This window comes from Bos indicus, chromosome 19, assembly GCF_029378745.1.
Source record: "Bos indicus isolate NIAB-ARS_2022 breed Sahiwal x Tharparkar chromosome 19, NIAB-ARS_B.indTharparkar_mat_pri_1.0, whole genome shotgun sequence".
NCBI classification, from domain to species: Eukaryota; Metazoa; Chordata; class Mammalia; order Artiodactyla; family Bovidae; genus Bos; species Bos indicus.
This window is the reverse complement of record NC_091778.1, coordinates 21,115,546-21,126,281: the sequence shown is the minus strand read 5'-3', so window position 1 is coordinate 21,126,281 and position 10,736 is coordinate 21,115,546. Positions and strand designations below refer to the sequence as shown.

The window sequence follows — 10,736 nt, the reverse complement described above, 5'->3', positions numbered from 1 at the left end:
ATGGCCAGTGGATCGACAGAGTGGGACTTCTTTCTGCGCTTCAGGCTCCCTGCGCTAGTCCTCTTCAGAGAGGTCCCTGAGCTTGGCAAGGATCCTGTTCGTAGCTGTCCCAGACCCACAGTTCTAGGAACATGACCCTTTGCTGCAATAGCCTCTGGGGTCGGGGCACTGGGGGGCTGGGCTGGAGGTGGAGCAAACAGAGCAGTAGAAAAGGCAGCTCCTCTTCTCTGGTTCCCCCGCCTCCACTCCCCATCTCTCCGCTTCCTCCTTTTCTCAGGCATCAAAGCAGAGACCACGGGAACCTAGTTCACCAGGCTCGAGGCTGGAGGCCCCGCCATGACATCCCTAAGGCCCCTTCTGATGCTGGCCCTGCTGGCGTGGGTTGTTGTGGCTGACCAAGGTGCGGGAGGGTGTTGTTGGCCACTGGGGTCAAGGTGGGGTGGGAAAGGGTAGCCTGGGCTTGGCCGTGCCAGCTGACACGGGCTCCTCACAGAGTCCTGCAAGGGCCGCTGCACCGAGGGCTTCAACGCCACCAGGAAGTGTCAGTGTGACGAGCTCTGTTCTTACTACCAGAGCTGCTGTGCCGACTTCATGGCTGAGTGCAAGCCCCAAGGTGCGTGCAGAGCGGCTGGGCGGGCCTGGGGTCCCCGGTGCAGCTGGAGAGTCACCACCACCCTCTCTGCCCGCAGTGACTCGTGGGGATGTGTTCCATCTGCCAGAAGATGAGTATGGGTTCCATGACTACAGCGACGCGCAGACCGTCAACAGCAACGTGGAAGCACAGCCCGAGAGCACCACTCTGGCCTCTGTTCTGCAGGCTCAGACCCTAGAGACTCCTGTCCAGGCACCAGTTCTCAACCCTGAGAAAGAGGTCCCACCACCTGGGCGGGGAGACTCAGAGCCTGGGATGGGGACCAGTGACCTAGAGACCTCTGAGTCCCCAGCAGAGGAGGAGACGTGCAGTGGGAAACCCTTTGATGCCTTCACTGACCTCAAGAATGGTTCCCTCTTTGCCTTCCGAGGTGACTCAAGGCGGGCAGGACTTGGGGGTAGGGGTCTGTCCCAGGGGCATCCCCCCTTACACGATATCCTTCCCTCCAGGGCTGTACTGCTATGAGCTGGATGAAAAGGCAGTGAGGCCTGGATACCCCAAACTCATCCGAGATGTCTGGGGCATTGAGGGGCCCATTGATGCTGCCTTCACCCGTGTCAACTGTCAGGGAAAGACATACCTCTTCAAGGTGCCAGGCCCAGGGTGCTGTGGGTCAGGGTTGAGAGTATCTGGGTAGAAGTTGAGAGCAGCTGTGCCCAGGACCAGCATGGGCAAGAAGGCTGGATTTGGGCCTGTGGTCCCTGGCTGGGGCTCTGTGAGCACACAAAAGCCCAAGGCTTCAGCTCCTGAGCAACAAGCCTGGAACTAGAGCTGCCTGCCTTGACTGGGGGATTTTGCGCCTCTGTGCACAGCCAACTTCCTGCCCACCCTCTTCTCCTCCCCAACCCCTTAGGGTAGTCAGTACTGGCGCTTTCAGGACGGTGTCCTGGAGCCTGACTTCCCCCGAAACATCTCGGACGGCTTCGGGGGTATTCCGGATGATGTGGACGCAGCCTTGGCCCTCCCCGCTCACAACTTCAATGGCAGGGAGCGGGTCTACTTCTTCAAGGGTACTCAGAAGTGGGCAGGAGGGTGTGCAGACAGTGGAGCAGTTTTGGGTTTCTTCCACGCTTCACTGGGGACGGGCCTGTGTTTATCCCCCACCTTCCCTCCACACCCCACCTCCCCTACTCCCAACCCCCACCGGAGCTCCCAACTTCCACAGCCTTGGGGCTTTCCAGTCTTGCTCATGGCCACCCCTCCCCAGGCAACCACTACTGGGAATATGTGTTCCAGCAGCAGCCCAGTCAAGAGGATTGTGAAGGCAGCTCCCTGCCGGCCGCATTTAAACACTTTGCCCTGATGCAGCGGGACAGCTGGGTGGACATCTTCCGACTTCTCTTCTGGGGCGGTTCCTATGGTACGGAGGGAGGGTGGAAGCGTGAGTCTTGCTTCCCGGTCCAGGGGGCTAGGAGCCCCCAGGTAGAGGGAGGGCTGGGCCAGCCTGAGAGGCTGCAATTGTGCAGCAATCAATCAAAAGCTGTTTGCTCAGGTTGCTCAGGCCAGACTTTGCTTCTGTTGACGTTGGTGGAGGGAGGCTTGCCTCCACTCGGACCCCACACTTTGGACTTTGCCTAGCACAGCCAGCAGAAGGAGGGGCTGTGACTGGGGCAACCGGGGAGGGCTACGGTGGAGGGAAGCCAGGGGAAAGGCCGGGATGGGGGGCTCTGCCACTAGCCTGATGGCTGTCCTTGGACAAGGCAGACAGCCCATCCTTGGCTACCAAGGATCTGCATTCACCCCTTCCTCACCGCAGGTGGTGCTGGACAGCCCCAGCTCATCAGCCGCAACTGGTTTGGTCTGCCGGGACGACTGGATGCGGCCATGGCCGGCCACATCTATGTCTCAGGCTCAGCTCCCAGCTTCCCCCGGGCCAAGATGACTAAGTCTGCACGCCGCCATCGCAAACGCTACCGCTCGCTCCGAAGCCGTGGTCGAGGCCGAGGCCGAAACCAGAACCCCTACCGGCGATCTCGATCTGCCTTCCTGTCCTGGCTCTCCAGCGAGGAGCTGGGCCTGGGAGCCAACAACTATGATAGCTTCGAGATGGACTGGCTTGTGCCTGCCACCTGTGAGCCCATCCAGAGTGTCTACTTCTTCTCAGAAGGTGGGAGCCCCTGCCCGCCCTGTAGCTGGTCTGGCTGGGTCGTTCCTGCTGTCCCTGGTCCCTGGGGGCTGACCACAGCCCTTGAGTGGTGACAAGGCAGGCCGGAGTCCTCGGGTGCCTGGTGGATGTTCACTCACCCTTCCAGGAGACACCCAGGTCTTCTTAGGGCAGGATGGGTAGGCTGTGTCTCACGCCCCATCTCCCGACCTCTCTTGCAGACAAGTACTACCGAGTGAACCTTCGCACACGGCGGGTGGACGCTGTGATCCCTCCCTACCCACGCTCCATCGCCCAGTACTGGCTGGGCTGTCCAGTCCCTGGCCAAGCGTAGCAGCCTGAGTCCAAACAGCTGGTCACTGCTGCTCCCTGCTCCAGCATCCTCCTTCCAGCTCAATAAAGATCCCTTGACCCTGAGTTTAAGACTACTGTCCTGAGAATTCCCTGGCAGTTCAGTGGTTAAGAAACTGGGGCCAGGTTCAGTTCCTGGTTGGGGATGTAAAATCTCATGTGCCACGCAGTGTGGCCAAAAGAAAAAAAAGGACTCCTGGCCTGACCAAGGTGGAAAGGCAGGAGGCAGGGGTATGCCTGGGTAAAGGAGGGGAAGTCGGGCAGTCAGGATGGCTTGGGGGAGAGGACAGAGAAGATCCTCATTGTTTCCAGCCTGTGTTGGGCTCAGGCCCTCTCAGTGAGCCAGAAAACCTGTTGGGAGAGCCTCATGAGTGCAAGCCTTCCTCCCGCACCAAGCAGTCCCCAACAACCCACCAGCAGCTAAGCAGGGACTTGAACCCCTCTTAAGGATGACAGGCGTCACCAAGCCACCCTATCCAGCCTGGGGCTTGTTTTGCCTCTTGTCACTGACCCAGATCTTAGAAGGGGCAGGGGGTCAGGAGGTAGTGGACTGCGGCTTAGCTTTTCTGCCTATCCTGGACCTGAAATGCTGTTAGCTCAGACACTCAAGAGCCCCTGGGAAGGTGATCACTGTGCTCCCCCAAACCTGTCCCTATGATGATAGGGTTTTGAAATCTCTGTCTTGGGTCTGGGGTGCAGGGCACTGAGGCAGGAGACACAGGGAAGAGCAGGGACCAAAAGGAAATTCAAATGCACCCATCTCTTTTGGAAAAGTGGCCCAGAAGACTTCAGAGGACAAGAACACTGTAATAACATCTTTCTTAAACTACCCCCCTGCCAAATGTACCTGTGGAACCTCCTCTGGTTCCAAGTTCCTGGACTCTAGGAAGTCCATTTGGGCTCTTAGGGGGCCAGGGGAGCAGGCCAAGCTCTAAAGCAGAGCCGAGGGTGATCTGGTAGTGACATCTGCTCCCTGTCCTGCTGAGGAGAGGGTGGCTCCGGCTCATCTGCTGTCCCCATCGTCCTCCATATCCTGTCTAGCTTTCTCAGCCCCATCTCAGTCGTGGGATAGAACTCCACCCAGTCTCGCAGCTGAAGCCCTGGGAGCACCCATGCCTTTCTGGATGGAACCATGGGAGGATTTTCATAAAGTACAGGATTTCAGACATAGACTGCCAGAGTTTGAAGTGTGAGGATGGGGAGATGAGGCCAGCTTCTTTGGTGAAGCCCCGGAGGAGCAGGGTTGCCCACCCATATTCCCACGAGGCCCCTTTTCCTCCGGGATTCCCCACCTCCTGGAGGCGGGGCCAGGCCTCTGAGCAGGATAAATCCCCACACTCGGAGGGGACTGGTGTGGGCACAGCCTTGGCATGGCTGTCTGGCTCCTCACTCTGCCGGCTCCATGACCAGCCCAGTGGATGCATCTCCGGCAGGTGATCTGGTGGGAAAGGGTGGGCAGGGGGAGGATGTGGGGAAGGTGATGGGGCAGTCTGAAGAGGGGTGGGGAGTAGGGGCTTCAGGGTCGACTGGGGGCTTTGAGACTGGGGTGGAGGCTCTCACAGGGAGTCCTGGCTTGACCCCCCCACTGTGGCCTGCAGGCCATGCCAGTGGGTTGGGTCCCCACCGGAGAAAGAGGACCACCTTCAGCAGAGGGCAGCTGCTGGAGCTGGAGCGAGTGTTTGCAGCACGGCCCTACCCCGACATCGGCACCCGTGAGCACCTAGCCCGGGTCACCTCTCTTCCTGAGGCCAAGATACAGGTGAGCTGTGATCACCCCCCTCAGGATGGGGGTGCACTTGCACAGTGAGTTTCTAAGCTTGACCCACAGTCCGTTCTCTCTGGGTATCCTGCCTCCAGATTCTGCTTCCCCTGTACCTGGGGGGAGGGGATGCTGGAACCAGAAGAGGCTCCTTCTTTCCTTACCAGGTGTGGTTCCAGAACCGCAGAGCCAAGAGAATCAAGAATAGAAAGCCAGGAAGCCTAAGCCCCAGGCCTGAGCCTCCCCAGAGATCCTGTTCTCTTCCGGACACCATCCAGCGGTCCCCGGAGCCCTGGACCCTTGGCCAGCCTCCACCCTCCAACAGCACAGCTCAGTGTGCCTCTGTGTGTCGACATGCTTCCTGCCCAGCTCCTGGCTTGGGTCCAGGCCAGGGGTGGGTGGGGGCTAAAGCTGCAGCCCCCTGGGCACCAGCTGGGTCTTCCGGGCCCCACCTCTCTTCTGAGCGAGCTGCTCCCCAGACCTCACTGGGCATTCTTTCTGACCTCATCTATGCCTCAGCCATAGTCACCAACCTGGACCATTCCTAACCTAGGTCTAGGACTTGCAAGACCCCTACTCTGGTTCCCGTAGCCCACTCTGCCCCCTAGGATTGAACACACCGGAAGTGGATCTCCTGAACCCTCCTTTTACACAAGGGAGTTTTCTTACAGGATGAAAGTATTAGCTCAGGGATCCCTGCCTTCCACTGTCCTCCAGACCAGCCTAGATACGGATTCAATGGTGTGAGGGGGGCTTTGCTCCTGCTACCTAGCACCCTCCCCACCCATCATCTTGGCACAGAGGGATGAGATAGAACCCCATGTTTTCCACTTCTGCCAGTTTCCCAATTCTTCTCATCCCAGCTGACAATACCTCCTCCCTCCAAAGGACAATGGGCCATCACCCTGTACCCAACGGCCCTTTAGGCCATTACCTGACTGTTAAGAAGGCTGGGAGAGGGCTGATCCTAATTTTAGACTGCAGGGACCAGTCGTTTTATAGTTCAGGGCCCCCCTCTCCTGTCCTCCTGCCACCTGGACAAATTAATCAGAGCCATGGATCTGAAGACGGAGTGATATTAAAGTCATAAAGTAGAAATAGGAACCCAGGGCTTATGTTGATTTAATTTTCACAAATATGAGATTGGCTGCCGTCTGACCTGGGGCTGCAGAGACAACCTGACAGACTCAGGATGTGGTGGGGAGGAGCGTGCACGTTGGCAGCGTTGGGTTTTGGTATCACTGTCATCTGTAATACCAACTAATCTTCAAATAAAACCCCAACTCTGTACCTTAATCTGGATTGTTCTGTGCTGCAAATGAATTGGGATGGGGGCTGTTTGCTTTTGAAGTTTATCTCCATTACCTAATCCCTAAATAGGGCCAGGTTCCACACAGATTCGGGGTGGGAGGTATTACCCAGGCTTCTGCCAGGATTAGTTAGAGGGAGGAGGGTTAATCGAAGGGCTTAGGGCTCTGGCTGACAGACCCTGGAGAGAAGGGAGCCTCAGCTGCACCCCTTGCTCCTGCGCCCACTTGTTCCAGGACACTCCAGCTCCCTGCACTTCTGGAGACTCGGCTCAGCTTCTGGAGCTTGGAGTTTGCAATCGGTCTGTGCTAGATTCAAATCCTAGCTGCCAGGTAGTCTTGAAACTCTCTGGAAGTCTAGGAGCCTGAAAAAATGGGGATGGTAATACTCATTTCCTGTTTTGGGAATGAGAAGCAATAATGTAGGTGAAGGGCTTCATGTGGTGCGTGACACACTGTATTAATAAAAGCTCTCAATGGACGCTAGTTCCCCCTCCTTCTCCACATGGGCTTCCCAGGTGGCACTAGTGGTGAAGAATCCACCTGCCAATGGAGATGTAAGAGACCTAGGTTCGATCCCCTGGAGGAGGGCAGAGCAACCCATTTCAGTATTCTCGCTTGGAGAATCCCATGGACAGAGGACTCTGGCGGGCTGCAGTCTACAGGGTCGCAAAGAGTTGGACACGACTGAAGGGACTTAGCATGCTCCATACGGTGGGATATGAGAAACTGGAAAGGTCTCGCTTCTTGTTTCTCTGGGCTTCTGGCAAGGACTCCCCTTGCTCTCCAGGAAGCCCTGGACCCAGACTGCACTGGAGAAACTGTGGTATGGTGAGACAGAGGAACTGGCTGAGAGCAGAGTTCCCAAAGTGGGGTGAGAAGCAGAGGAAAGGCCACCTGATTTCCTATTTCTGATTCTGCCCTTGCAGATGGAGGTCACCTGAACCGTGGCCCTTCCCTCAGCAAGCACTTAAGGCTTTGGCTGCTCTTGCTCTAGAAGCCAGGAGAGTGGCCCATACGTGCGTGTGTGTGCACATGCATGCTCAGTCATTGACTCTTTTCGACCCCAAGGGGTACAGGCTCCTCTGCCCATGGGATTCTCCAGGCAAGAATATGGGAGTGGGTTACCATATCCTCTCCAGGGGATCTTCCCAACCCAGGAACCGAGCCCACATCTATTGCCTTGGCAGGCAAATTCTTTACCATTGAGCCATCTGAGAAGCCTGACTGGCCCATAAAGGAGCTCCTGGTGGCTTAGGGGTAAGGAATCTGCCTGCAATGCAGGAGACTCAGGGTTGATCTCTGGGTTGGGAAGATCCCCTGAAGAAGAGAATGGCAACCCACTCCAGTATTCTCGCCTTGATAATCCCCATGGACAGAGAAGCCTGGCAGGCTACAGTCCATGGGGTCACAAACACATGACTGAGTGACTAACACAAACACAAATTACTCAATGCCACAGCAGTCTCTTGGCTTGGGAGTAGGGGCTGGGATCAAGTGAGGACGCCTTCCCAAGAAGGAGGAGTATGTGGGGAATGACTCCAATTGCATCCTGAGAAATTGCCCTGGGTCAGAAGCTGTTTAAGAAGTCCAGCTCCAGGGAATTTTCTGGCGGTCCAGTGGCTAGGACTTGGTGGTTTCACTGCCTCGGGCCCAGGTTGGATCCCTGGTTGGGGAACTAAGATCCTGAAAGCTGAACAGCCAAGAAAAGAGAAAAAGAAAAAGGTCTGCTCTGTATCTAAAATTTGGAAGTCTCCCAACCTGAATCCAGTTACGTGGAGACTGTGAAAGCTTGACGATATGTGGGGACTCTGGCCACGAAGTTTAGTACAGGCAAGTACAGCTGTGGGACTTCCCTGGTGGTCCAGTGGCTAAGACTCCACATTCCCAAAGCAGGAGACCTGGATTCCATTCCTGGTCAGGGAACTAGATTCTGCATGTGTCAACTAAGACCTGATGCAGCGAAAAAAAAAAAAAAAAAGACAGATGTGACTCTCCAAAAAAGTTTCAGTGTTCAGTATAGCTAATTTTTTAATATTCCAGGGTTGTATAGCAACTTATTTTGCACAATATTTTGTATAATACTTTAAAAATGTATCTATTGCTATAATCTACTTAATCACCCTATTTCTGATATTTAAGTTGTATCCAATATAGGATATTATTATTAGACATAATTGAGATGAACATTGGCATGTATTTCAAAGATCTCTGACATATGAATCAATCACTTTTTTTGTAGGTAGTTTTTATTTTTATGTCTATTATTTTTGGTAGGAATCTTACTGAATAGTTAAGCTTTCAGTTCAGTTCAGTCACTCAGTCGTGTCCAACTCTTTGCGACCCCACGGACTGCAGCACACCAGGCTTCCCTGTCCTTCACCAACTCCCAGAGCTTACTCAAACTCATGTCCATCGGGTTGGTAATGCCATCCAACCATCTCATTCTCTGTTGTCCCCTTCTCTTCCTGCCTTCAGTCTTTCCCAGCATCAGGGTCTTTTCCAAGGAGTCAGTTCTTTGCATCAGGTGGCCAAAGTATTGGAGTTTCAGCTTCAACATCAGTCCTACCATGAACACCCAGTACTGATATCCTTTAGGATGGACTGGTTGGATCTCCTTGCAGTCCAAGGGACTCTCAAGAGTCTTCTCCAACATCACAGTTCAAAAGCATCAATTCTTTGGCACTCAGCTTTCCTCATACTTCAACTCTCACATCCATACACGACTACTGGAAAAACCATAGCTTTGACTAGACGGACCATTGTCAGTAATGTCTCCGCTTTTTAATATGTTGTCTGCTGCTGCTGCTGCTGCTGCTGCTAAGTCATGTCAGTCGTGTCCAACTCTGTGCGACCCCATAGATGGCAGCCCACCAGGCTCCCCTGTCGCTGGGATTCTCCAGGCAAGAACACTGGAGTGGGTTGCCATTTCCTTCTCCAATGCATGAAAAGTGGAAAGTGAGAGTGAAGTCGCTCAGTCGTGTCTGACTCCTAGAGACCCCATGGACTGCAGTGCACCAGACTCCTCCGTCCATGGGATTTTCCAGGCAAGAGTACTGGAGTTGGGTGCCATTGCCTTCTCCCAATATGTTGTCTAGGTTGGTCATAGCTTTTCTTCCAAGAAGCAGGTGTCTTTTAATTTCATGGCTGCAGTCACCATCTGCAGTGATTTTGGAGCCCCCCAAAATAAAGTCTCTCACTGTTTCCATTGTTTCCCCATCTATTTGCCATGAAGTGATGGGACCGGATGCCATGATCTTTGTTTTCTGAATGTTGAGTTTTAAGCCAACTTTTTCACTCTCCTCTTTCACTTTCATCAAGAGGCTCTTCAGTTCTTCTTCACTTTCTGCCATAAGGGTGGTGTCATCTGCATATCTGAAGTTACTGATATTTCCCCCAGAAATCTTGATTCCAGCTTGTGTTTCATCCAGCCCGGCATTTTGCATGATGCATTCTGCATATAAGTTAAATAAGCAGGGTGACAATATACAGCTTTGACATACATACTCCTTTCCCGATTTGGAACCAGTCTGTTCCATGTCCAGTTCTAACTGTTGCTTCTTGACCTGCACACAGATTTCTCAGGAGGCAGGTAAGGTGGTCTGGTATTCCCGTCTCTTAAGAATTTTCCAGTTTGTTGTGATCCACAAAAAGGCTTTGGCGTAGTCAATAAAGCAAAAGTAGATGTTTTCCTGGAACTCTCTTGCTTTTTCAATAATCCAATGGATGTTGGCAATTTGATCTCTGGTTCCTCTGCCTTTTCTAAACCCAGCTTAAACATCTGGAAGTTCACAGTTCACATATTGCTAAAGCCTGGCTTGGAGAATTTTGAGCATTACTTTGCTAGCATGTGAGATAAGTGCAATTGTGTACTAGTTTGAACATTCTTTGGCATTGCCTTTCTTTGGGACTGGAATGAAAACTGACATTTTCCAGTTCTGTGGCCACTGCTGAGTTTTCCAAATTTGCTGGCATATTGACTGCAGTACTTTCACAGCATCATCTTTCAGGATTTGAAATAGCTCAACTGGAATTCTATCACCTCCACTAGCTTTGTTCATAGTGATGCTTCCTAAGGCCCACTTAACATTCCAGGATGTCTGGTTCTAGGTGAGTGATCACACCATCATGGTTATCTGGGTCATGAAGATCTTTTTTGTACAGTTCTTCTGTGTATTCTTGCCACCTCTTCTTAATATCTTCTGCTTCTGTTAGGTCCATACCATTTCTGCCCTTTATTGTGCCCATCTTTGCATGAAATGTTCCCTTGGTATCTCTAATTTTCTTGAAGAGATCTCTAATCTTTCCCATTCTATTGTTTTCCTCTATTTCTTTGCATTGATCACTGAGGAAGGCTTTATCTCGCCTTGGTATTCTTTGGAACTCTGTATTCAGATGGGTATTATCTTTCCTTTTCTCCTTTGCCTTTACCTTTAAAAAAATTACTTTATACTGGAATATAAAGTCCATGGGGTCGCAAAGAGTCAGACATGACCGAGAGACTGTAGCAACTCACACTTCATAGTTGGTTTGCAATGTTGCTAGTCTTATGTGCACAACCAA

At 53.0% G+C, this 10,736-nt stretch overlaps 2 protein-coding genes across 2 annotated transcripts; both read left to right on the top strand.

Moving 5' to 3' along the window:
* The first annotated feature begins 223 nt into the window (after positions 1 to 223).
* Positions 224 to 3,173, top strand: VTN (vitronectin). Its single transcript, XM_019982376.2, has 8 exons — positions 224 to 400; positions 494 to 613; positions 690 to 1,022; positions 1,102 to 1,241; positions 1,506 to 1,662; positions 1,860 to 2,012; positions 2,409 to 2,759; positions 2,978 to 3,173. Exons 1-8 carry the CDS (start codon positions 337 to 339, stop codon positions 3,088 to 3,090), a joined length of 1,431 nt encoding a protein of 476 aa, XP_019837935.1. The 5' UTR covers positions 224 to 336; the 3' UTR covers positions 3,091 to 3,173.
* A 1,336-nt stretch (positions 3,174 to 4,509) lies between these two features.
* SEBOX (SEBOX homeobox) lies at positions 4,510 to 6,162 on the top strand. The gene is made up of 2 exons (XM_019980371.2): positions 4,510 to 4,866; positions 5,034 to 6,162. Exons 1-2 carry the CDS (start codon positions 4,510 to 4,512, stop codon positions 5,412 to 5,414), a joined length of 738 nt encoding a protein of 245 aa, XP_019835930.2. The 3' UTR covers positions 5,415 to 6,162.
* The last annotated feature ends 4,574 nt before the right edge of the window (positions 6,163 to 10,736 follow it).

What these genes read in the sequence shown, in the direction of transcription:
- SEBOX (XM_019980371.2), top strand. Translation starts at nt 4,510, where the DNA reads ATGACCAGCCCAGTGGATGCATCTCCGGCAGGTGATCTGGTGGGAAAG. An exon ending in TTCCTGAGGCCAAGATACAG is followed by an intron (nt 4,867 to 5,033) that starts GTGAGCTGTGAT and finishes TTTCCTTACCAG; the next exon opens with GTGTGGTTCCAGAACCGCAG.
- VTN (XM_019982376.2), top strand. Translation starts at nt 337, where the DNA reads ATGACATCCCTAAGGCCCCTTCTGATGCTGGCCCTGCTGGCGTGGGTT. An exon ending in TTCCCTCTTTGCCTTCCGAG is followed by an intron (nt 1,023 to 1,101) that starts GTGACTCAAGGC and finishes CCTTCCCTCCAG; the next exon opens with GGCTGTACTGCTATGAGCTG. An exon ending in CTTCTGGGGCGGTTCCTATG is followed by an intron (nt 2,013 to 2,408) that starts GTACGGAGGGAG and finishes TCCTCACCGCAG; the next exon opens with GTGGTGCTGGACAGCCCCAG.